General features: G+C 44.8%; 1 protein-coding gene across 3 annotated transcripts in view; it reads right to left on the reverse strand.

The window, feature by feature from the left end:
* The window catches only part of ARFGAP2 (ARF GTPase activating protein 2), a 53153-nt gene that overhangs the window by 19295 nt on the left and 6545 nt on the right, over positions 1-27313 (reverse strand). The window contains exons 2-11 of one of the 3 annotated variants that reach the window (XM_073604339.1): positions 24744-24862; positions 23246-23318; positions 21272-21403; positions 20712-20792; positions 19233-19329; positions 19097-19153; positions 14730-14774; positions 12978-13030; positions 12755-12891; positions 2580-2711 (exon numbers count right to left, since the gene is read on the reverse strand). In XM_073604339.1, the coding sequence (XP_073460440.1) occupies positions 2580-2711; positions 12755-12891; positions 12978-13030; positions 14730-14774; positions 19097-19153; positions 19233-19329; positions 20712-20792; positions 21272-21403; positions 23246-23318; positions 24744-24862 (926 nt within the window). The remainder of the gene's footprint in view (positions 1-2579; positions 2712-12754; positions 12892-12977; positions 13031-14729; positions 14775-19096; positions 19154-19232; positions 19330-20711; positions 20793-21271; positions 21404-23245; positions 23319-24743; positions 24863-27313) is intronic. The other 2 variants (XM_073604341.1, XM_073604340.1) reach the window with 2 other exon arrangements.

Consider the following 27313-nt stretch of genomic DNA (forward strand, 5'->3'; position numbering starts at 1 on the left):
AAGAGCGGCGAATGTCCCCTCCCGCTGCGCCGGTATAACAGCCGAGCAGCTTTTAGTCCCATCGGTTGTTATGCTTGGATAGCCGATCGCCGGCTCTAAACAACGGTACCGGGATGATGCCTGCAGCTGCGGGCATTATCCCGGTATAACCCCGGAAAACCGAGTACGCACATCTGCGTACGCAGGGCAGGAAGGGGTTAAATCATAATAGCAACGGAAACTACCCAAATGACCCTGATTAAAAGTTTACATACCATGGTGATTTTGGCCTGATAACATGCACACAAGTTGACACAAAAGGGGTTTGAATGGCTTTTAACCACATGCCGACCAGCGCACAAAGATATACATCGGCACAATGGCACGGCTGGGCAAATGGGCGCACAGGTATGTCCCCTTTAAGATGCGGCATTGTGGGCGTGCGCGCCGTGACCGGAGCAGAAGAACGGGGTGATGCCTATGTAAACAAGGCATTTCCCTGTTCCGCCTAGTGACATGACAGATCACTGCTCCCTGTGATCGGGAGCAGTGATCGCTGTCATGTCAGTGGTAGTCCATCCCCCCTACAGTTAGAATCACTCCCTAGGACACACTTAACCCCTTGATTGCCCCCTAGTGTTTAACCTCTTCCCTGCCAGTGTAATTTACACAATAATCAGTGCATTTTATAGCACTGATCACTGTATCCACAAATACCACAAAATACTTCAAGCTGTCATTTATGTTAAAGGGGGCAATACACGGTATGAAGAACTGGGGTACAGTGGATATAAAAAGTCTACACAACCCTGTTAAAATGTCAGGTCTCAGATGTAAAAAAAAAAAAATAGACAAAGATAAATAATTTCAGATTTTTTTCCACCTTTAAAATGTGACCTATAAACTGTACAACTCAGTTTAACAACAGAAATCTTTTAGGTGGAGGGAAGTAAAAATAAAAAAATAAAATAATATGGTTGCATAAGTGTGCACACCCCTAAACTAATACTTTGTTGAAGCACCTTTTAAATATATATTAGAGCACTCTGTCTTTTTGGGTATGTGTATCACCATGTCACATCTTGACTTGGCAATATTTGCCCACTCTTCTTTGCAAAAACACTCCAAATCTGTCAGATTGCAAGGGCATCTCCTGTGCACAGCCCTCTTCAGATCACCCTGCAGATTTTCAATGGGATTCAGGTCTGGTCTCTGGCTGGGCCATTCCAAAACTTGAATCTTTTTCTGGTGAAGCCATTCCTTTGTTGATTTGGATGTATACTTTGGGTTGTTCTAATGCTGAAAGGTGAAGTTCCCCTTCATGGTCAGCTTTCTAGCAGAAGCCTGGAGGTTTTGTGCCAATATTGACTGGTATTTGGAACTGTTCAGAATTCCCTCTACCTTAACTAAGTCCTCTGTTCCAGCTTAAGAAAAACAGCCCAAAAGCATGATGCTGCCACCACCATGCTTCACAATGGGTATGGTGTTCTTTTGGTGATGTGCAGTGTTGTTTTTGCTCAAAACATATATCTTTTGGAATTATAGCCAAAAAAGTTCAACCTTGGTTTTATCAGACCATAACATAAAATTTTCCCACATGCTTTTGGGAGAATTCACATGTGTTTTTGCAAAATTTAGCCAGGCTTGGATGTTTTTCTTCATAAGAAAAGGCATAGGAAGAATATGTGAGATTGCTGTCACATGTGCCACACAGCCAATACTTGCCAGATATTCCTGCAGCTTCTTTACTGTTGCTGTAGGCCTCTTGGCAGCCTCCCTGACCAGTTTTTCTTCTGGTCTTTCATTTTTGGAGGGACATCCAGTTCTTTGTAATGTCACTGTTGTGCCATATTTTCTCCACTTGATGATGATTGTCTTCACTGTGTTCTATAGTATATCTAATGCTTTGGAAATTCTTTTGTACCCTTCTTCTGACTGATACCTTTTAACAATGAGATTCCTCTGATGCTGTGGACGCTCTCTGTGGACCATGGCTTTTGCTGTAGGATATGACTAAGAAAAAGTCAGGAAAGACCTACTAGAACAGCTGAACTTTTTTGGGGGTTAATCAGAGGCAGAGCACTCTTAATGATGGCAGGTGTGTACTGGCTCCTATTTAACATGAGTTTGAATGTGATTGCTTAACTCTGAACACAGCTACATTCCCAGTTATAAGAGGGTGTGCACACTTATGCAACCACATTATTTTATTTTTACTTCACCTCCCTAAAAGATTTCAGTTTGTTTTTCAACTGAGTTGTACAGCTTAAAGGTCACATTAAAAAGGTGGAAAAAGTTCTGAAATTATTTTTGTCTCATTTTTTTTACATCACAGAAACCTGACATTTTAACAGGGGTGTGTAGACTTTTTATATCCACTGTATGTAAACTTTTGATCAGGGTCATTTGGTAGTTTCTGTTCTCATTAGGATTTAAAAAGAGTAAACACAGCTGATTGATAATAAATCGCTTCAGCCAAACACTAACCATGAGTGAAAGAAAAGTTTTTGTGCCATCATTTATAGTCTCTGAAAAATAGCCAAGAAATCATAAGGTCTGCCAGGGTATGTAAACTTAATGAGCATAACTGTGTAACATACCTCCTGGGAGCCAAGCCCATGCCCAGCCGCTCTGCCTGCTCACGCTTCTTCCCTTCCAGGTTCTGTAGCTTTTTCTCCTCTTTCTTCCTATCTATCTGAAGCTCCTGGTAGGCCAGTCTCATGGAAGAAACACTAAAAGGAAAAGAAAAATAGTTTGAACAATTTTGCATACATGAAATTATGCCCCATTCAATTTAGCACTGTCAGAAACAAGTGTTACCGTGCAATGAGAAGCTTCCTCATATGCACATAAAATACAAAAAAAAAAAAAAAAAAAAAAAAAAAATCAGCATTACCAGAGACTAGTCCCAGTGAAAACCTCATATCAAAACAATTGGATGATCCAGAGATGAGGGCAGTTATGTGCACATCTCAACTTGTTTCATAAAAGGCAAGTTTGATCGTATCTCCTGAACCTACCCACTGGTCACTGAGGCCAGTCATCAAATAGAGAGGACCAAGGATGGCCGAGGCAAGCTCAAGTCTTGCAGGAAAAGTTGACACTTTCCCATCATCCGCCTCCAGGACTTCTCCCAAGCCTCGCCCACCCTCTGGAATTCCCTACCCCAATTCGTCAGACTGTCTCCAAATTTATCCACTTTTAGGCGATCCCTGAAAACTTTCCTCTTCAGAGAAGCCTATCCTGCCTCCATCTAGCAACTGCACTATTTTCTCCATTAGCTCATCCCCCACAGCTATTACCCTTTTGTATAACTTGACCCTCCCTCCTAGACTGTAAGCTCTAACTAGCAGGGCCCTCTGATTCCTCCTGTATTGAATTGTATTGTACTGTCTGCCCTAATGTTGTAAAGCGCTGCGTAAACTGTCGGCGCTATATAAATCCTGTATAATAATAATAATAATAATAATAATAATAATAATAATAATCATTTGGGCGGCACAGTGGTGTAGTGAATAGCACTCTCGCCTAGCAGTAAGAAGGGTCGCTGGTTCGAATCCCAACCACGACATTACCTGCCTGGAGTTTGCATGTTCTCCCTGTGCCTGCGTGGGTTTCCTCCGGGTACTCCGGTTTCCTCCCAGGTTAATTGGATCCTGTCTAAATTGTCCCTAGTATGTATGAATGTGAGTTAGGGACCTTAGATTGTAAGCTCCTTGAGGGTAGAGACTGATGTGAATGTACAATGTATATGTAAAGCGCTGCGTAAATTGACGGCGCTATATAAGCACCTGAAATAAATAAATTTCAGTTGCCTATATCACTGAATTAGCCCTTTGCTTTGACATGTTTTCTCCAAGGAAGACAACCACTTTTACATTTTTTTTTTTAATCAAAGATAAAGTTTATTGAGCATAATAGACCGTACATATTGGAAATGTTAAAGTACAATGTATAACATACACTGGAAACAATTGGACTAGCTTTTATACTGAAAGTCTTGACAGATTATTACAAACCAATGTCAGGGTGTACCTTTTAATTAGATTAGTAAGAGGTTTGGTCATAAGTAAGGTTAAATGCCATTAAACCAACAGTCATGTACATATTATGTATTACCCGTCCGTGCACGTAGAGGCTTTGTTTATCCATCTATCCCATATCTTGTGATATTTGGCTGGGCAGCCGCGGTGGGTATACAGAACTTTTTTGTAGGGTAGGGTAAGATTCACTGCTCTCTTCCACTGTTGCACCGTGGGGGGGCCAGGCCGAAGCCATAGTTGGGCAACTTGCAACCTGGCTATGAAGAGGGATTCCTGCATAAATATTGATAAATACTTCTCCTCCTCTGAGACCACGAGCAAACCAAGTAAACATTGGCGAGGGCATAGTGTCAGAGGGGAGCCCATTTGGTCATGAAGAAATTTGACTACTTGCATCCAGTAGTTCTGAATAATTGGGCAGGACCATATTAAGTGATAGAATGTACTGGGGGTGCTTCCGCATCGAGGGCAGTCTGAAGTAGCCTCTGGCCTATATTTAAGGATGCGTGCGGGGGTGAGATAAGATCTGTGGAGGATATATAAGTGGGTGAGGCGATCTGATAATTTCGGGGAAACTTTTGTGCAAGTCTCAAGTATGTCCCCCCACTGGTCATCATCAAAGGCTCCGGTGTCTGCCTCCCATTTAACTCTTAATTTTTGTGTGTGGTTGGTGGCCGCAGGTAGGAGGAGGATATTGTATAGGGTGGAGATCAGTTTTTTGGGGTCATCACCCAGGAGTAAATCTGTGACTGTTACCACTTCTAGCGTGGGGATAGAGTTGTTGAACTGAGATTGAAGGGCGTGGCGCATCTGGAGATACCTAAATAACATATGGTTAGGAAGGGCAAATTCATCTTTCAGAGCCTGAAAGAGCCTGACCTCTCCCCCCGCAACGACCTGATGCAGATATATGATTTTATAGATGATCCATAGCTTGTAGTCAGGGATGGTCAATAGTTCAGGGAGCTGAGGATTATCCCATAGCGGAGTATGAGCGTGGATAGGGGGAGCTCCAATAGTGGTGAGTGCACGGTGCCAGATTCTGCTGTGATGTTGTAGTAGTCGGTTCCCGCCCACAGGACTAGAGATACCCCTGTGTTTGCAGAGGATTATCTGGAAGGGGTGAGCCACAACGTCAGAGGCTCGTGTGCATGCAAGGGTAGTGTAGCGAAGCCTGTCGTGCTTGTTAAAATAGTAAAAGTGGGACAACTGGGAAGCTAGGTAGTAAAGTGCGAGATCTGGGGTGGCCGTGCCCCCCAGGCGGGTAGGGCATTTAAGGGTCTGCCATGATAGCTTGTGTCTGGATGTGCCCCATATAAATGTGTTGAGTATGGACTCAAGGGACCTGAACACATGAGCTGGGATATACAATGGAGCATGCCAGAATAGGTACAACAGCTTGGGAAGTAGAATCATCTTCACCAAGCTGTTGCGACCCATCACCCCCAAAGGGAGTCTGGACCAAATTTGCATCTTATTTTTAAGATATTTGAAAATTGGTTCAATATTCAGGTGTATGTAATCTGCTAGGGATCGTGAGCACTGTATGCCTAGATATTTGAGCTGGTTGGTTCTTACCAATGGGAGGGGCACCTGAGTATTCGCTGGAACAGAGATATCAATGGGGAGTATTTGGGACTTAGACCAATTAATTTGTAGCCCTGAGTAGGTCCCATGCTGCTGAATAAGCTGCAGGGCCGCAGCCAGCGAGGGACCAGCATCTGATAAGTAGAGTAGCATATCATCAGCATATAAACTAAGTACCTCGGTGAACTGCCCCCGACGGAGGCCCTTAATGTCAGGGTGCGCTCTGATGGCTATGGCCAATGGCTCAACAGCTAGGGCATACAGCATGGGGGAAATTGGGCAACCCTGACGTGTTCCCCTTGACAGTAAGAATGGGGTGGACATTATCCCGTTGACCTGGATCCGAGCAGTGGGAGCCTGGTAGAGGAGTTGGAGCCATTTAATGAACCTGGGGCCAAAGCCGAATCTATGGAGGCACTCCCAAAGGTAGCCCCACTCCACATAATCAAACGCCTTGGCGGTGTCCAAGCTGACCACTACCCTGGACCCAGTTTCATCATGTGTAGCTTGAAGATTGGTAAATAGTCTTCTCAGGTTAAATGCTGTGTTCTTATTGTGCATGAAGCCTTTTTGGTCAGGGTGGATGAGGCTAAGAATGACTTTGTTGAGTCTCATGGCTAGGATTTTAGCGAGGATTTACACATCCAATTGAAGGAGAGAAATTGGGCGGTAGGACTCGGGTTGAAGGGGATCCTTGTCGGGTTTGGGAATGAGGACAATCAATGCCTCACTCATGGTGCGCGGGAGTGTGCCTGATGCGTATATGTGTGAATATAAAGTCTCTAATCTGGGGATGAGGACCTCCTGGAACTGGGAGTAAAACTCCAGAGGAAGGCCGTCTGTGCCAGGGGCCTTTGACGCCAGAAGGCTCGCTATCGCCGCTTTGATGCACTCCTCGGTTATAGGTGCCTCCAAAGTTTCTACCTGAGTGTTTGAAAGGGAGGGAAAGTCTATGCTATCTAGGAGGAGATGTAGCTCGTCCATAGGGCGGTTGGTCCTAGAGGTGTAAAGGTCGGCGTAGAATCTTTTGAATTCTCTGGCAACTTGTTCAGGGTCCGTGAGCATGGTACCATCTTGTGAGCGGAGCTGAACCACCACCGGAGGCAAATGGTCCAGATGGGCCATGTAGGCTAGAAGTTTCCCCGCTCGTTCTCCATGCTCAAAGATCCTTTGTTTTCTAAAAAATATTCCCTTCTTTGCTTTCTCAAAGTGAGCCTAGATTGCAAACGCAATTGGGCAGAGTTTGAGGGAGTTGGGTGTGACAGGAAAGCCTGCTCGAGGGAGCCCAAGTGCTCCTCGGCCTGTAGTAGAATGTTGTTAGAGGAGGCTTTGTGCCTGTTGATGTGGGTGGATAGAATCAGGCGGGCATGGGCCTTGAAGGCCTCCCATACCGCTCCGGGTGAGGCCGACCCCTGGTTAGTCTGAAAATAGAGAGACCATTCGCGCTGTATGATCTCTATGTCAGTGAGGGTTGTGAGCCAAAATGGATTTAGTCTCCACAGGCGAGGCGACGGGGAGGACTGGAGCCTCAGAGTAATCCAGTAGGGTGAATGGTCAGAGAGAACTCTCACGCCGAATCCCGCTGCAAGGAGGTCCGGAATGAGAGTGGGGGTGAGCATGATCATGTCTATGCGAGACATTGCGTTTTGTGCAGGTGTGAAGCAAGAGTATGCGGCTGTGTTGGGATACTTAAGTCTCCACGTGTCGGATAGGGCAAACTCCGAGAGGAATCTACCAAATCTAGTGAGGGTCTGTTTGGTTTGTGGCGTATCTGATGGGTGAAGCCTATCCAGGGAAGGGTCAATTACCATATTAAAATCCCCCATCCAGATCGCTGATACCATGGGGTGTTCAGACATAAAGGCTAGCCCCTCCCTGAGGGCAGTAAATTGGAAGGGTGGAGGTATATAAAAAGCCAGTAAAAGGGTTTCAAGACCCCCCACAGTCACATGCAAGAATAAAAAACCTCCCCTGCTGGTCCGACCTTATATTGTGCAGTTGGAAATTAACTGTTTTGGCTATGAGGATGGCTATACCTCTGGAGTTGTTGGTGAATGGAGCCTGGTAAGTCCAGCCCACCCATGGTTTTTTTAGGGCTACTTGAAGTTGCCCTGTGATGTGTGTCTCCACTAATACAGATATATCCGCGCGCATGCGCTTAAGGTGAGACAGTACGGCTAGGCGTTTGGACCTATCGCACAACCCCCTCACATTCCATGTGACTATCTTTAAAGAGGCCATCAGGTAATTGAGTGAAATGTGGTGACAAGTCGGACCAGCAGGAGAAGACCCACCACCCTAGTTATCACAGACATTCCAGCACCGGGTATCACAATATAAAAGTAATAAACATTTCCAACTTCAGAGGTCCCGGCTGGTAGATCCCGCAGACCGGCAAAAAAGCACCATAGCGTAGGCTCCGCCAGTCTGTAGGAAGCCCCACATAACAACGGTACAGTGAATACAGACATAAACCGACTATCTGTGTGTTGTATGGCATATAGTGTCAGACATTGCTCGTATGTAAAGAAGTCAATAGCATTAACGAATGAAAAAAGAAGAAAAAAAAACTGTGCCAACTCTGGACCAGCGTGGCTCATCAAACTTGTGGCAACCCTCCACATCCGTGGGGGTTGTTGCTGGCCAGGGAAACTTTTCTTTATACAGATACAGGGGGGCACCCAGACCGATCAGTACCATATGCAGGGGATTTAAAACCAGGGATATAGCTGGAACAGGTGCCACCTCATGATCTGTTGAGGGCGAACAAAAGTTAACTGAAGAACATGGTGGTGCTAAACAAATCAGCATCCGAACGTCTGAGGGGGGTGCCTCATCCTGCTTGAGCCCGGCTGGGCATTCAGTTCGTCTTAGGGGGCTGAGTGAGATGTCGAATTGACAGAAATTGGGGATGGCTTTAAAGCCGGTTAGGTGTTGGAAGAGAGAGATATGCAGTCAAACAGTATAGGCATCCTTTAAAGCAGCAGGGAGTTTGGGTTTAGCATGAGGGGGGGAGAGTAACAGGGTAACTCACTGTTAGGATGATGTAAGTCTTCAGGATGGTAGATTTCTGCGCATCGCGGGATGGAAGAGTGGAGGAGTGGTGTTCAATGCATGATGTCGTCTGGTTTGGCGTGACTCAGCTCTCCAGCCAGGAGATGACCGCCGAGGGATCCTCGAAAAAGTGCGCCTTGCCGTCCCGGACTACGCGGAGGCGCGCTGGAAACAGCATGGCATATGCCAGGTGACGGTTGCGTAGTTGGCGCTTGGCCTCCGAAAATTGTGCCCTCTTTTTTTGCACCTCAGTGGAGAAGTTGGGATAAACCGCTATATGCGTATCTCCAAATGGGATATTACCCTTTTCCCGGGTAAGGCGTAGGATGGTGTCTCTATCTCGAAAGTTTAGCAGTTTCGCGATAAAGGTTCGCGGAGGGGCTCCAGGAGCAGGTGGTCGCGCCGCCAGCCGGTGCGCGCGCTCCACCACGAAGGTGGAGGAGAAGGCCTCTCTGCCGAAGTTGTTAATCAGGAGATTCTCCAGGAACGTCGGGGGGTTAGAGCCCTCCGCTTTTTTTGGAAGTCCCACAAACCGGAGGTTGCAGCGACGCAATCTGTTCTCCATTTCGTCCTGTTTACTTAGGACTGTGTTCAGTTGATATTGTAGCCTCTCTACATTGATCTGCAATGGCGGGAGTTCATCCTCTGCCTGGCCAATCCCGCGTTCCGTCTCGGACACTCTCTCCCTTAGCTTGTGGATATCTTGCCGGATAAGTGAGATATCCACCTTGACCTCTTCTATTTTTGAGGTGAGGGTCGTTTGGCAGACTGAAACTGCCTCCAGGATCCGAGCAGTGTCTCCGGATGCCGGGGCCTCTTCCCCCGAAGCCGGGGGGGCGCCATCTTCACTCGCCGACTCCCGCTCCTCATGGCGGTATTTGTCCAGCTTCCCAAGCATCCCAGTGTTTCGCTTAGGCGGCGACATGATCGCGGAGGATGGCTGGGTGATCTGTGGTACTTGTCGCCGAGTTTTAGGGGTGATTCAGCCCCGAAGGATGAGTTTGCAGGATATTTGCAGCCGGAGCTCTCACACCGCACTCCTCACTCCATGAAGCTTCAGGCCACGCCCCCCACCACTTTTACATTTAATGTAGGCGCTTTCCTTAAACCAAACTTTTAAATTTAATTGTACACATTTAGGATACAGTACATCCCCATTACATTACTCTTTATTACTTCCATTCCACTAAACGCAGTTAATGGGGTAATGCAGTAAGAGAGGAAAGCAGGGCAAAAACATTGGAGGTTTATTTTTTTTTACCTTAATGCAGAGAATGCATTCGCTGCATGGAAGATGGGCTTAAAGTGATATTAACCCTTTCATGACTAAGCCTATTTTTGAAATTTGGTGTTTACAAGTTAAAATCCGTATTTTTTGCTAGAAAATGACTTAGAACCCCCAAACATTATATATATTTTTTTAGCAGAGAATCTAGAGAATAAAATGGCGATTGTTGCAAAATTTTTGGAAAAGTGACACTTTCATGAATTTTAAAAAATCCAAACAGTAAAGTTACCCCAATTTTTTTGTATAATGTGAAAGATGATGTTACGCCGAGTAAATAGATACCAAACATGTCACCCTTTATAATTGCACGCACTCGTGGAATGGCGACGAACTACGGTACCTTTGAATTTCCATAGGCGATGATTTAAAAAATTTTTACGGTTACCAGGTTTGAGCTACAGAGGAGGTCTAGGGCTAGAATTATTGCTCTCGCTCTGACGATCGCGGCGATACCTCACATGTGTGGTTTGAACACCGTTTACATATGCGGGCGCGACTTCCGTATGCGTTTTCTTCGCTGCGTGAGCTCGCGGGGACAGGGGCACTTTAAAATTTTTTTTTTTTTTTTTTTTTTTTTATTTAATGTATTTATTTTTGTACTTTATAAATTGTGCTTAAAATTTTTTTTTTTTTTTTTTTTTTTACTTTTATTGCTGTCACAAGCAATGTAAACATCCCTTGTGACAGTAATATGTGGTGACAGGTACTCTTTATGGAGGGATCGGGGGTCTAAAAGACCCCCATCCCTCCTTTACACTTCAAAGTATTCAGATCGCCGAAAACGGTGATTCTGAATACTGTGTACTTTTTTTAATTCGGCGCCATTGGCAGCCAAGTAAACGGGAAGTGACGTCAAGACGTCGCTTCCGCATTTACAACAAGAAGGCTGGAACGAAGCCGCTCGCAGCTTCGTTCCAGCCTGCCCCCAGCCGCCGAAGGCAGCCGAACGGACACCGGGCCTCCCGATCGCACGGGAGGCCCGGTAACAGCAGCGGGAGGGGGTGGGGGGGGGTGTCTCCTCCCGCTCCTCCGGTATAACAGCCGAGCGGCTTTTAGCCGCATCGGTTGTTATACACGGGTAGCCGATCGCCCGCTGTAAACAACGGTACCGGGATGATGCCTGCAGCTGCGGGCATCATCCCGGTATAACCCCGGAAAGCCGAGTACGCATATGTGCGTTCGGTCGGCGGGAAGGGGTTAAACCCAAAACCAAAAGTGTAATATACTGCAGCTTTCCAATTCTTAGATGTGGTGGGTGCATTCGTTTTCTTTTTTACGCCCCCCCCCTCTGTTTTCACCCAGTGATTTGGCCAGTAACACACGTCCTGTATTAGATTGCCCCCAACTCTGGATGAAAGGTGAATTGTCAGTCTGGGGGGAGGGAAGTGTTAGATGTACTAGCAGATTGAAGCCAGCCATAGACTGTTTGAATCTTGGCTGGTTCAGCAGAAACCGAACCATGATTCGAACCATGTATGGGCAGGCTGAATGTACCCAAGTTGATCGATCAACCAGTCTGTTGCATTTTACATGCAATTATGGCTAAGCCGCTAGCAATAATCAATGAGGTTGATTTACTAAATGCAAACAGCCTGTGCACTTTTCAAAGTGCAGTTGCTCCAGAGCTTAGTAAATGAGGTAAAGCCTCATTTTGCAAAGAATACCCAATCACGTGCAAGGAATATAATAATCAGCATTTTTACTTGCACATGATTGGATGATGAAGTCAGCAGAGCTTCCGCTCATTCACTAAGCTCTGGAGCAACTGCACTTTGCAAAGTGCACAGTCTGCCTTTAATAAATCAGCCTGTGTTCTCCTTGCGGGGACGGCTTCTCTCACTGGGAGAACACAATGGCTCCACAGGAGGGATTACCCCATCAACACTGACTGTGCTGATGGGGGAAATTGAGCAATTTTCTTGTCTGCAACCCGTGGTTGCAGGAAGGATATTCGCTCTGTCTATGGCCAGCCTTAGATACACTAACAAATCTGAGCCAAACTCCAGCTCACACAAGTAGTAACAGCTACAGTTTTGTTCCTTTGGGGATAAAAATTTTACCTAAATAAAAGTGGATTATTATAAGCACCCCAGTGGTAAATTGTTTGTCTCAACGCTCTAAGCTGCTGCATTTGCAGCAGAGCTTGCTCTTTTGAAAGAAAGAGTTATGCCCTGTACACACGGTCGGATTTTCCGACGGAAAATGTGCGCTAGGACCTTGTTGTCGGAAATTCCGACTGTGTGTGGGCTCCATCACACATTTTCCATCGGAATTTCCGACACACAAAGTTTGAGAGCAGGCTATAAAATTTTCCGGCAACAAAATCCGTTGTCGGAAATTCCGATCGTGTGTACACAAATCCGACGCACAAAGTGCCACGCATGCTCAGAATAAATTAAGAGATGAAAGCTTTGGCTACTGCCCCGTTTATAGTCCCGACGTACGTGTTTTACGTCACCGCGTTCAGAACGATCGGATTCCCTGACAACTTTGTGTGACCCGTGTGTATGCAAGACAAGTTTGAGCCAACATCCGTCGGAAAAAATCCATGGATTTTGTTGTCGGAATGTCCGACCGTGTGTACAGGGCATAAGACAGATCATCAGATCAAAAAAAAAAAAAAAAAAACCCCACACAAAATTCAGCCATTACTTTTAAACTCAAAAGCAGCCTACCAATTCTTAAAGCTGCTTTATTTGCCTAAATGAGCCCTAAGGCATGTTAACTGCTTCTGTTAAATCTAGTGTTCTCTAATTGCACCAGGATAACAATAAATGCACAATTTGGTAAATCAAATACTTACAGGGACTCTTCTGCTTCCTTCCTCATTTCAGCCACCTGCTGCTCTCTCATCTTTTCTGCCACCTGTGCCTGTCGCTCGATCTCACTGAAGCTCTGGCTGCTCACCTTCTGCGCACCAAGACCTTTCTTTGCCCCCAGCTGCAAGACAGAAAAGTTGACTGGGCTACTGTCACTGCTTGCTGCAGTGTTGCTATAAAATGAACTTATATGCAAAATATACTCACTCCTTTCTTTGTCGCAGCAGGTTTCTTCTTTCCAATGAGAGATGGCTTCATCTCTAGAAAATAAAAAGATTTGCAGACATAGGAAAGGACTGTAGCGCACATGCACCAAGGGATTAGTAAGGTGGCAGAGCCCCATAGCACAGCAAGGTGCCCTGTGCCAGAGAATTTGAATTAGTTCACCAGATACTTTAAAAGGCAGAGTATACCGAGAGCAAGCCAATGAACATAGTCTTCCCTTCATTTGAATACAATGGCTAACTCTGTAGCAGCAATAGTCACTAAAGTGATAAAAAGACCAGTAAACCTAAAGCCTGCGACATATACATTTTTTACCACCGAGTTGAATAAGAAAAAAAAAAAAAAAAAAAAGGGGAGGTTGCTGTACTAACACAAGCGATGTTAGTGCAGCAATCTCCCCCACTGTGCTATTGCGTTCTGATAGGGGGACCCCCCCCACCCACCCAAAAACACTCAGCGCTCGCAGCCATTGGGATGGTTTTCCAGCATGCTCGTTTGACAGAAGCTGGGTATATATACCTGCCTTTACACGCACTTTAATGCCATCCCAGTATTAGTCTGTAGGGCTCAATATTGAGTTGGCCCACCCTTTGCAGCTATAAACTACTCCAACTCAATTTTTAAACCCTACGGACTAAGACTGGGATGCCATTAAAGTTCATTATCATGGCGGGGGGGAAAGAGAAAAAAAAAAAAAAAAAAAAGTAAGACCTTCTTCTGCAAGCATGAGCTGCAGGCATCTAGGGATGCACACACCTGAAACAGTCTTCAATAATCCTGCCATTACGGTTGAACAAGCTGTTTTAACAGGCAAAGCCCAAATAATTCTGGGTACGGTTTGAGCTTGCCGCTACCTCTCGCCCTTAAAGCGGTGTTCCGCCCAGAAAAAAAAAACCAAACAAAAAAAAAACCAAACAAACAAAAAAAAAAAAACACACAATTAAAAGCCAGCAGCTACACATACTGCAGCTGCTGGCTTTTAACAATAGCACACTTACCTGTCCTGGAGTCCCGCGATGTCGGCACCTCAGCTCATGTTTCCATCAGCTGTCGGGTGCTGCCGCCGCCATTGCGGCAGTGTAGCTTTACAGCTTCATGCCCCGAACCCTACTGTGCATATGTGAGGCCCCGCTCCTCTCTCCTACTGGCCCGGCGACAGGGAGAGGGAGCCCCGCGGTGATGTCACGGGCCACGGCCCGGACTCCCGGAAGTGTGAACCGGATACCTGTCAAAGACAGGTATCCTGTCTCCCCTCTCCCCCCAGAAAGGTGCCAATTGTGGCACCGGAGGGGGAGAGGAGACAAATGAGTGGAAGTTCCACTTTTGGTTGGAACTTCCCTTTAACCTACTTTACTACTGGCCCATTACTATAACAGTCTGCCTTACCGGCCAACAGGAATGTGCAGTAGGTAGGAAGGAGCAGGCAAGGTTCGAATCGTCACCATAAAAACTGAAGCTTTGCCAGTTAGAATAACCAGCATTTTGAAGGCTGCTGCAGGTATGAGAAGTCACCTCTACGTTCCATGTACGATTCCAGCAGTCTTTTTCTTAGGACAGAACCTCTAAGTCATTATTACACTGGACTGCACTGCAGGAAGCACCAATAACTATTGCAGCTACAAGAGACTCCTTAATTGAGAAGACGTTCTAGACTTCGGCATCTCTGGTATGAAAAAACGCAAAAGGCATGCCAAGCACACAGCAGCCAGAGCGAGCCAGTCACCATCTGGTCACCTGTGCTGGGGTTCGGCTCCTGAGCACTGAGGCACATGGCCAGGTCTGAGGAGAGAGGAACATATGGGTTTAGCTGTTGCATGAGCTACAGGCATAATATACAGCCTCAGTAGAAGTACAGGATATGGCCATTGTCATACCTGGTCACACACCCTATGATTTTGATTGGTCAGGCCAACAAGGTTTGCATTATTAGGTGAGCTACACCTTACCAGTTTTAAGACTGTGGAGTGTCCCACATTTCAGAATTGTTAGTGAAACTATTTTAGTTGGCTGGTAAAGTCCTACTGTGTGACCATTTAAAAATGATACCTAAAAATATATACACTTTACACGTTTCTTACTATTGATGGCTTCTACCATGTGTGCACATTTGTAAATAACTGCATATTTGATAGAGAAAAGAAAACAGCATGAAGCAGACAGCAATGGCTTTTAAGGTGTACTTAATAGCACTTAAAAAAATGCTACAATGACAATAATATTGACAGAGAGGTCACTTTAGCATGCCTTAAATACACCTTATCATGCCTACTTAAAGTTCACAAATCTGGGCCAAAAAGTTGCTGTCTTTGGTTCAAAGGAATCCCATTATGCACTGTGCAGTGAAAACATCCTCCAACGTCTCCAAGCCTATAGCTAGCACTGGGAAGTATGTCAAGCAGAAACCGGGAGCACAAAGACTAGATCACAGTTGGCCACCAGGACAAAGGGATTCACAGATCGAATAGAAACAGAGGTGTAGCGACATCACTTTGCTTGTAGTCCATTTAATTCCTCCAGCCCTAGTGTGGTAAGTTGGTACCTGGGGCGGAGAGGTAAACAATACAGGAGCCTGCAAGCAATGCTCTGCATGACTGACTGCAAAAAAATAAATGCACATTTTTCTTTATCAATATGACTGCATTATTAAAGATCAACTATGCCTTTAAAGTTTAAATTCACCTTTGTAAAAAATGAACGCACCTATATTTGTAGGTAAAAAAATTGGCATTCACTATTTGTTTTTTTTACTAGGAGCTTGCAAAGCACCTATGTGCAGCAGATCGCAGGTGCAATGAAGGGCTCTTGCTGACTGTCAGTGGAAGCCATCTGCTCATACCTCGTACGGGCAGGCAGTTACACACTAACAGGAAGCATCAATTACCAGGCAGCGCCCTGGTAATTTATTGAGAACTACAAGCTGACAGCCACAAACGCTGTTGGTACTTGTAGTTCACACATTCACAGGGATCTGTGTACAAACTATGGGCCTGGGTGGGCACAGCACTGCACAGCTGCATTCTTTTTTTTTTTTTTAAATTGCGACACTGAGTGCGTGGAGAAGATCTCCCGCTTGCTGGTACAACAGGGGATAGGGGTGATGTGGGGGCTGCTGCAACAGTAACATGTTACACCCTGAATACGAGTGTAACATATTACAAAAGGTGAACTTTTCCTTTAACCTGAAGATCACAGGACCTAGGATCTATTTATCTATCAAATCCAGCTGCTATCGTTTAAAAAAAAAAAAAAGAAAAAGAAAAAAAAGAAGTGTACTTTAAACGTAACTTTACGCACAACAACTTGATCAAAATGATATTCTTTAGCAAGGAACATACATTCCATGCTAATTATACTACCAAAAAAGTCCCAAAAACTATGTCACTTTCTGCAATTAAAATGCATTTTCCAGTCTTTATTTTACATCTTGGCTCAGCTAGAGTGCTCAGGTTTATAGGAGAGAAAGTCAGGGAGATAAGATAAGACACTATCCTGTAAGTTAAAGGCTTTTGTGTCTCCCTGACAGCAGAGTTTGTTCTATCACCTCTGCTGCTTTTCTTATGTTCTCCCCCCGCCTAGAACCGTCTGCGTCATTCCTGTTGCTCCGCTCCCCCCCAGCAGAAAATCTTAAAGCGGTTAGCAGATAAGCCTTTAAAAAGGACTCACTGATTAATCGGCACAGTGCCGAGAATACAGGACAACTGAGCATGTGCGCAGAGCAGGGTGAGATCATGCAATACTGGATTTTAAAACAGTATAGGAAATGTTTTTTTACATAGCTGTAGCTTCATAAAGGTCCCAGCATGAAGTAATGCATCAGGACTTAATGTTCTGAATACAATTCCACTTTAAGCTGCGTACGACTGTCTTTCCATAATGCAGCACTGGGTACCTGAGCAGCCAATCGCTAGGCCTGAAAACCATCACATGGGTAGGGGAGAGCATGCTAAGCCCTCTGTAAGCTCCAGACAGATGGATTTGTAGTTTACACTGGGATTTCGATTTTTTGCTTCTGCGGCCAAAGTAGCAAAGGTAAGTACTTTATATGCAACCAAATTGCAGTCCAATGCAACTTATTGAAAGAGAAGATGTAAAAACAAGGAGGAGGCGTTGTCAGTAGCGGCAAGTAAGGCTTCATTTACACGAGACGCTTTTTAACCTCTCAACGATTTAACTTGACAGCTAGAAACCGACGTCTACAAATGTCCGTTTAGCCATGTTTATGTCTAGAAGTGCTTTTTTTTTTTTTTTTTTTGGTTAAAATGAAAAAAAAATGTCTGTAAATGAAAACGCTGCTAAATGCGAGTTACCGGGTTTAGTAGCACTTACAGGCTGTTACAGGCATTTGGAGTTTCAAATGCCTCTGAACATCCATCCTGAACGCATTTTTTTGTGTTCCAAAAAATGCTTCTAAACTCAACTGCCTAGAAAGGACTATAAAGGACCCAGTGTACATGTACTGATAAGATAACAGAGGAGAGTTCAGGGGCAGCTGAAAAAAACACCGATCCTAAATGTCTGTTTACCAGCAGCGTACATGAGGCCTTAGATGTCAGTCTTTATTTTGTAACAGAAAACAAAATGACTTACTATGGGTAATATATACATTATTCAGTTTTACTAAGTAATACACAATATTTTCTGTATGGAACTTTGTCACTTCGAATAAAGTTCATGTTACTTATATGGTAACATATCAGCCAAGGAATGCATCCAACATGTTACAGTACTAATGAGGAGGCAGAAAGGAAATGGCCATAAGTTGATCTCGGTCTCTCTACAGAGGATTCGAACATACAGTTTTGAAGTGATATTAAAAGGTTCATTTTTTTGTTTTTTTTCTTTTAAATAACAAAAATGTCATACTTACTTGCTCTGTGCAATGGCTTTGCACAGAGCAGCCCCGTTCCTCTTCTTGGGTCCCCTCGCTGGTGCTCCGGACTGCACCCCCCCCCCGGTTAGTGCCCCCAATAGCAAGCCGTCGCTCCCGAGCCCCACTCTGTGCATCCACAAGACACAAAGTCGTGTCTCAGCACCGCCCCGCTCTCTCCTCAGTAGCTCATTGACTGACAGCAGTGGGAACCAATGACTCCCCCTGCAGTCTTAGCCAATGAGGAGAGAGAGAGACCTGGGACAGCCAAGGCTCCCGTGCAGATCACTGGATCAAGAGGGGGCTCAGATGAGTATTAGGGGGGCTGTGGGGGGAGCTGCACATGGAAGTTTTTTTACCTTCATGCATAGGTAAAAAAACCTTCAGCCTTTAAACGAAGAGAACTTCTGTAAAACGTAGGTTTCCATCATTTACCAAGCTGAGAAAATATGTAGGGCAAGCGCTCTGACCAAATCTTGAAAAATGCTAACTGCCAGGCTATCATGCCAACCCTCTGAATCTCTGACCCAGAATAAGAACGCAACCAGTGCAGTCAGAACTGATTTCCAGTTGTACTTAGTCAGGGTTTTTTTTTTTTTCTTTTTAAGAGTTTTGAAATCAATGCACGCAGCAGTCAGTTGAGCACAGGGGTTAATTTCCTAAAACTGGAGAGTTCAAACTCTGGTGCAGCTGTGCATGGTAGCCAATCAGCTTTTAACTTCAGCTTGGTTTCTAGGGAGAGCTGCACCAATTATTGCACTCTCCAGTATTAGTAAGGCTCCTTTCACACAGGTTGTCCGATCGGGTCCGCCTGTCATTTTTTTTTTTTTTAGGTGGACCCCGATTGAACACCGCATTGTCCTCTATGAAGCGGCGGATGTCCGCTGACACCCGTCACTATCTGATCCCATTTTCTCTTTGTCCAGCAGATTGGATGGAAACAGACAAGCGGTCCGTTTCCATCCGATTTCCCCATAGAGGAGCACAGCAGAGTGGACAGGACCAGTCATCTGCATGCTCACCGGAGCATTCATTGACCCCACAGAAACTGGAACCTGCATTCTTTTTTTTTTTTTTTCCAACACAATTTTCTTTATTATCACTGTTCCGAAACAACTAGGGAAAAGGCCTTGAATCCTAACCTCCTTCCTCCACAGCCTATTCAGCTAGCTCATAAAGTGATCCTGTTTGAAACAAATAAGATTCAGAACAAGTAAGTTTTAATGAGACTTACCAACTGTGGCTTTGGGTGACGTGCACAGACTGTCAACACTAGGGCCAGTCTCCACACCTGCAGACACAGCAATGAATGTTACACAAGAACTCAGAACAAGTCACAGCACTGCCAAAAATAAAGAGCCAACACTCACCAATCGGCTCACTGCTCACAGAGACACCAACCGGCTGTTTTGCAGCTGATGGACTTGTCACAGCTGCTTCAGTTACTGGTGCTGCCTCCCACGAGGACTAAAAATTTTATAAATAAAATAGTTTCTCAGTGTGAGAATACACAATCCATTCATTCATAACAAAGCAGCTATAAGACCAAAGGAATGCAATTTTACCTAAAATGAGCTCACCCTCCCCACATGCATACTTACTTCAATCCAATGACCATGGCCTCTGGTGTTTGTTTATATCCTGTGCTGACATTTTCAGTGCGCTGGCCTTTCCTGCACAAAAATTCCCCATAGCAGAGGTCAAAGACGCTAAGGACCCAAGTTTTCTAACAGGGCTAGTTCCCTTTAAAGCAGAACTAAAGTCCCAATAACTTGTCCCTCGCCAGCATCTTGTACCCAGCTTCTACCTGGTGCAGGCTGCGGCCATCTTCATTGGCCAGAGATAGTTGACGTCACTCAGGCACATGCGCAGGAGTTCAGGTATCTTGGCACACAGGCACAGTGCCAGAATGTAAACTGAGTTGTGCTTGCCTGCGAGAAGGCAGTTTATTTTATTGCAGATATGTGGCTTATCACTTCTGCAATAAAGATCTGGCCTGCTCGTAGTCTTTAAATCTGGGACTATAGTTCAGCTTTAAAGTATTGACTTTTGCTAAAATTACAGAGCCTGGACTTAGAATCCCATTCATTCCCCATGCCGTATACAGCCTGAACCTAGGATCCCCATCATTCACCAGCGCTGTGTACAGACTATGGCTAGGACCCAAACTGCTTCCAAGGTGACCAATCTGAAGATTAAAGAAGAATTTCACTTTTACAGACAAAAAAAAATAAAATAATAAATGCACATATTTTTGTAGAAAAAAAAAAGTGCATTTATTTTTTTTCCTGCAGGAGCTTAGAAAGCATTGCACTCTTGATCAGTGAAATAGAGGTGCAATGTTAGACTTCTGCAGACAAGTCCTGCAGCTTTCTGCCCATACCTCCATATTGCCTGGCTGTCTGAAAGCTGCAGGGCTTGTGAATGAACTACAAGAGTGCTCATCAGTGCCCTCGTGGTTCAATCACACCTACAACCTGTCAGCAATGGTGGCTGACAGTACTAGTAGTTCATTAATTCACAGGAAACTGTGAAAGAATGACACAGCTGTGTGGTGGATCCTCGCATAGCCACACTTTTCAAAAAGCGATAGCTTATGTGGGGAGAAGATCCCCTCCCACACAAATTTTTAGGCATGTCACTGATTTTACCCACACCTTGATAACTCTTCAGCATTTTAAAGAAAATACACATGTAAAGTATTAAGCTGTCAATTAGATGAAAAAGAGCAGGCACCTGGAGTTCAAGTCAAACTTCAAAACCTGAATGTTGTGCAGGTGCCTCTTGCATCCAGCCAGAAGTTTACCATTTTTCATGTACATATGGGTTTCCTTCATGATAAGACATACCTGGGTCAGTTCAGCAAAGAAGTCAGACTCCTCCTTCTCTGGGGAACTAGCAAGGGTGCAATTCATTCCATCTATCCACAGCTAGAAGAAAAGTCCACAAATATTGTTCACGTTCTTTCCAGGACATGATTATTTGTCTTTGCATTCAAGCAGAACAAGGCCCTTTTTGTAAACAGTGAGTGTTTCAACAGAATTTTCACTGAACAAGATTTGATATGATACATTTAGTGGCATAAGAACTGCATTTGCAGCCTTTAATTGTAGGAAGCGGTGTACTGACAAATGGCTTCACCGCTCTGTAGCCTAGCTTCCGGTGTTAGGACCTGAATGTACAGAGGTTCAAGGGTCGAGCAGAGAGATCTGAGTTACCAGTAATAAAACACTGTAATGAACAAAACAGGGTTAGGGGGCACTAGGGAGGGTAGTACAGAAAAGCAAGCTGACCTAAGTCTTCTTTTCATGTACATACTTGCACTTTGTACTCCAGTAACACAATGTTGTATGATACTATCTTGCATAGGAAATCCCAGTGCTGCATAAATCCCTCTGCAAATACTCACATCAGTGCCATGTTTGGACATGGCTGCACTGGCCAATTGCCGGACCTTCTCCCGATACATTTGAGCACTGCGACTGTTGTACTTGGCATTGGTGTCATTAGTGGTACAGCCATGCTGGTGGAAGAAAGCATTCTGCAGCAAGAACACAAAAGAATTAGGTGAACAATCACAAGCTTCAAAGGAACCCAGGTCAAAAATGCAAAGTATAGTAGAAGCGATCATCAGGTAAAACTGTGTGTCATATGCATACACTACATACACGGCTGACAGCGGCCACAACAATTAGTAAAGGAAATCGTTTGGTTTGGCCAGCTTGGCCCAAATGAACTACATAAAGTGATACTAAACCTGGCGTTATGCTCTAAGTCTTATCTTTATTTCTCTTATATTGTAATTGATCATTTTAACCACTTCAATACCAGGCACTTTCACCCCTTCCTGCCCAGGCCAGTTTTCAGTGCCGTCACATTTTAAATGGCAATTGCTCGGCCACGCAACAATGTACCAAAATTACATGTTTATAATTTTTTGAGGCAGATAGAGCTTCATGTTGGTGTTATTTTATCATCTCTGTTTCTGTTATACAAATTTTCTAAAAAGTAATTTCTCTTCACTGAATTGCACCGATGAGGCTGCATTGATATCAGTATGAACAATGTACTCACTGTGCCCTGTCAGATCAGCTCTCCTTTCCTCACTGTTTCCATGTGACCAGCACTTTTCCGTGATCTGCAGTGGCCAAAGCACACAGCGGTCACAGTGCATGCCCCATGGGGCACGTGGGAGGCATGCATATTGGCGCATGTCCATGGACGTCCTCCCAGAACTGGAGGCCTGTGCTGTAACGGTCTTTCAGCTATAGAGCAGGCGGGAAGTGGTTAAACTGTTTTTGACTTGGATAGATTTTAAAACACCCTTTTTCTAGTGAAGTTGTCTCTTTCCCTCCAGTGCTCTGCGCTGGCATATGCAAGTTAACAGCCCTACCCCTATCAGAAGTTTCCTCACAGAGACATATAGGGTAGATTAACAGATGGGAATGCCTGTAAGATCTATGGCGTGCACTGGGCAGTGTGGTCAAACTCTGCTATCCATGCGATTGTGCAACTGCTACAACAGGAAGGTGGATTTAAGCTTATAAAAGTGTGTGTGTGTGTGGGGGGGGGGGGACTGAATGTCTACTTCTGTAACTTCAATTGGTCCAAGCTCTTCGTTACAGGCTAGTGAGGTTGCCTATTACATTTAAAACCTGTAGGAATGCCTGGAAAGCGTAGAGGCAGGGTAAAACTGACCTTTGAACAGAAACAGATTTGCAAGTACCTTGCTGCCTATATTACTAGGTATACTGATTGTTGTTTGATATGTGTGTGTTTTTGTAAGTTTTTTAAAGGGATTGTACTTTTTTTAAAATAACAAACATGTCATACTTACCTCCACAGTGCAGTTCGTTTTGCACAGAGTGGCCCCGATCCTCCTCTTCTGGGGTCCCTCGGCGGCTCCTAAGCGCATCGTATAACCCCCTAGGAGAAGTGCTCTCCTGGGGGGTTACCTTGCGAGCTCGCTCCAGAGTCTAGCATTCGGCATCCATAGACACTGAATGTAGGACTCGGCCCCACCCCCCCAGGTGTCCGCGTCATTGGATTTAATTGACAGCAGCGGGAGCCAATGGCTGCGCTGCTATCAATCTATCCAATCAAGAGCCGAGAACCCAAGGCAAAGGAAGTGCGCATCTTTGCTGTGGGAAATTACAGGACTCAGGTGGGTAAAACGGAGGGAGCTGGGGGGCCGGTCACTAGAAGAAGTTTTTTCACCTTTATGCATAGGATGCATAAAGGTGAAAAAACACAAGAGTTTACAACTCCTTTAAGCTCTGGTTATGTTGGCATGCACAAACAGTTGTCATTTTCTAGGTTTACGACAGATCACATTAATTAAAAATTCCTGCGGCATAACTAGATGCCACTAGTGGTTACTCACAGCGTTGGCATTGCCTCCAACTTGCATGCACCTCAGCTGATACCAGCTCCAGTTGGAATCAAGTTCAGTTGACCTGAAAGAGAGACCCAAGTCAGCACTGCTTCCATTTTTGTGAACTAGACAACACAGTGGCTTAGTGGTAAATGCTACTTCTTGCTTTAAGCTGACACTATACTCTGATAAAAATAAATAAATAAATAAAAATCTATTCATGTATGTATTCTTAACTCAAAAAAATATACCTTCTATTGCTCTGTGACCTGTCTTCCTGTTAGGGCGTGTCTACAGTCATTCTCCATGGTCCCACTATATGTATGAATATAGCCACACTGTTTTTCTTGCTCACAAGATAGACTATGGGATTTGTAGCGTACATAGAGCAGTGCATATAAAATCGCCATTAACATGCACTACTCGTTCAAAACAACCAGAGGGGAGGAGAAAACGCAGCAGTTCCGGAGCACACAAAAGGATGCAGAAAGACACAGTAAGAAACAATTAAAAATAGATTACAGGACCATTAAGTAGTGAATATGTATGAATTATTTTTTTTTTGGGGGGGGGTATCATTTAATGTAATTTTAACAAATGTAGATTAAAGTGGTTGTAAACCCTTACAGACCACTTTGACCTACAGGTAAGCCTAGATTAAGGCTTACCTGTAGGTCCAAGAAATATCTCCTAAACCTACACGGTTTAGGAGATATTTGCAAAAAGACAGGCACTGCTGTCTACGGTGCATGCGTAGGGTGTAGAAAGGGTTTATGCAAGCACCATTGGGTGCCTGATGAACAGACAGTATGGAGGCTAAAAAGGACCATTCTGTAGAATTAAATATGAAGCAAACATAAGGGGTTCATTTACTAAAACTGGAGTGCAAAATCTAGTACAGCTGTGCACTGTAGCCAATCAGCTTCTAACTTCAACTTGTTCAGTTAAGCTTTGATCCAGTTTGGACCAACAGAACTATGCATTTACCATACCTGGCTGATGCCCCTGGAAGCGGGACATCACTGAAATAGACACAGCTACTCCACTGACCTCCACTAGCTTCTGGGTCCTGCGCTGAGCGGCTGTCCTGCTGCATTCCAAACACAGGAGGTTGGCCACTCCGTACAGTCACCATTCAGAGAATGTTTTGCAGCCTTGAATGAATGTAAAGCGTTCTCTGATTTGATGAGGTGGAGAGGCAGGGCACTGATGTAACATCCACTTCATCCGATCAGAAAACCTATTATCTGAATGGCACATGTCCTGAGTAGCCAATTCCCTGTGTCCAGATTGCAGAAATGCAGCTGCTCAGCATGGGACCTGGAAGAAAGTGGAGATCATTGGAATAGCTGTGTCTACTTCAGTGATTTCCAGCTTCCCAGAGCATTGTCCAGGTATAGCGTTTTGCATACTTACATAGGTCCAAGCTGGACCAACCTAACAATGTATAAAATATCTACATATTTCAAAAGCTTTGCTCATGCTGTGTCTACTATCTATCACCCACCTGATGAAGCTGAGATGAACTCCCAGAGATCGATGTATTCCAGAGCAATCAATGCATAGAAAGACTCCATAGGGGATGCTGGCCCAGCTGGGGTTCTTCGCTCCACAATCAAAGCAAGACTGGAAAAATGAGAAAAACAAACAGATGAAGCAACCAGTGCAGCAATTGGAACATGTATGTATGTATGTATGTATGTATGTATGTATGTATGTATGTATGTATGGTCATAACTTTTCAGCTTTGGATAGAGTAGGGAAAGGTTAGAACTCAATCAATTTATTTTTTGCCTGTGTTCTATTGGGGGGTTTTCACTTCCCATCCCAGATATACAAGAGGAAATCCTTCTTGATGGTGGTCTTCAGGACAGGAGTCCCTTTTCATATATTTACCATGTTCTACAGTTCCAAAGAAGAACTTCAAATTTGGGATTTCACTTCACTTTCTGACACTGCGACAATGAACAGCAAAACAAAGGGAGTGCAAATTTCCCTAGCAGGGCAAAGACTGCACTAAAAATGTGACGGGGTTCCAATTCTCCACGGTTCTGTCCAAACCTTTAAAAAAAAAAAAAGTGAGCTCTACATACACTTTAAAAAAGAAGTGCGGGAATCGAAAATAAACATTGAGGCCGGGTTCACATATGTGCGACTGCGGTGTGGTGCGTGTCAGTTCACCGGTTCAGGTGTGATTCCGGTCCGAATTTCTGCCTGAAATCGCACCCAAAAAACGCACAGGTCCCTTTTGCAATCTGCTCCACAGCCGCTCTGGACCTGTGTGGACCGGCTACATTGAGAGCCAGTAACACTTGCCTGTCATGTGACTTGGAAGCAGTGAAAATCTCATCCAATTTGCACATATGTAAACCCAGCCTTATACTTCTCTAGATGGCTGCAGCATCGATCCGATGCTGCAGCTGTCCCCTCACCAGCTCTACACTGAGAGCTGAGCAATCAAAGACCACTGATCGTTCTCGGTCTTCATTGACCTAATCAGTGACACTTAATCACAGCTCCATGCTCTGCCCCTCCAGCGCTCACTGGAGTCCCGGGCTATGGAGTGGACAAGAGTGGCTGGCTTTGGCCATCAGCGGCACGCTATGAGGCTGAGCCAGCTGCTCATCAGGCATCTGGGCAGATCCCGACATTATTGTTGGGATACCTGCAGGGCCTGCACTGGCTCTGTGACTCCAGCCAATGCAGGCTTCAGCTGAATCTAGGTCACAGGAGTGCAAAACTAAGTGCATTCCTGTGACCTATAGGAGAAATATGGCCAAAAGAGTTTTGGGTATACTACTCCTTTAATTATAAAAGATAAGCCAACAATGATTTTTTTCCCAGGGTGAAACATACACAACCTTGATAGGTCAGGGGTAACATTCACATGAAAAAGCAAATCAATCTGTAATAAACCACATGATGAAAAAAGGAAAGGTGTGCCCTAATGGCAGGTCTTCACTCATAAACCGGGTTGCCAACTGCACCCTGACCACTTCGAACCATTTTCCTTCATTCTGGCCACATCAATGGTGGATATGCCTTTGGGATCATATGCATACTTACATATCATGCAACCCTAAGGGCACATTCATAACTGCACTATTTAACCACAAGGCAAGTGTCCTTGTATTCGTAGGCAGACAGTAATGGTGGTCAACCTTTTCAGCACAGAGGAAACTTTGAAATAAGGTTCCGGTCTCAGGGAAACCCCCCATTAATAATGACTATATCCACAACTCATGATACATGAATGAGATGGTCAGAGGGAAGAATGTCCCCTTACAGATTGCTAAAATAATCAATGATGTCTGTGGGAACTTATTGGAGATACAGAAATTGTTCATTGCTCAAGGAACCCCTTAGCAACCTTTGGAGGAACCCTAGTTGAGAATCCCTGGAATAAGCGGGCCATACACTGCGACTTTTTCCCTGCAACCCATCCTCGCCGGGAGAAGACAGAGACTATCGCTAGAGACTATCGCTAGAGGCTATAGCAGCCGCTAGCGATAATCGTAAGAGAATCCGGCAGGCTGGATGTACCCAAGTTGAGGAATCGACCAACTTGGTAAATTCAGCCTGCCCACTAACATTTCAAATCTCAGCCAGTTTCTTCTGAACCGGTCTAGATTTGAACAGTGTATGGCTGGCCTTAGAGAATTTGTACTCAAGAAAAAGCAAGGGTGTCTGGAATCAACTCTCCAATATCACAAGCAGGGAATAAAAGAGGAATTCCCAGGCTACCAGATTCCTCATACAAGTTGTTTGGGTGAACTGGTGCAATAGAGAAGTGCCTGGTTGACAATCCCAAACCCCGAGCACAAAAACTGCGTTCCTGTATGGATCTCAAGGCTTAGGTTCCAGTAAATAAAAAGGACAGAAAGATGGGAATTGCCCATGGAGAATAACATTTAAAATGCAAGCTTTGGTCTGTCATCCCGATCCTATCTTCACTTCACTAGTACACAGGCAGTAAGTTCTGACCAGCGCACGTCACTCACTATCTGGAGTTGGCAGGACCTGGATAAAAGCAGCAATGCCGGTTGGTTCCTCGCCACTATACGTTCACCAGTAATG

This window comes from Aquarana catesbeiana, linkage group LG11, assembly GCF_042186555.1.
Source record: "Aquarana catesbeiana isolate 2022-GZ linkage group LG11, ASM4218655v1, whole genome shotgun sequence".
Taxonomy (NCBI): domain Eukaryota; kingdom Metazoa; phylum Chordata; class Amphibia; order Anura; family Ranidae; genus Aquarana; species Aquarana catesbeiana.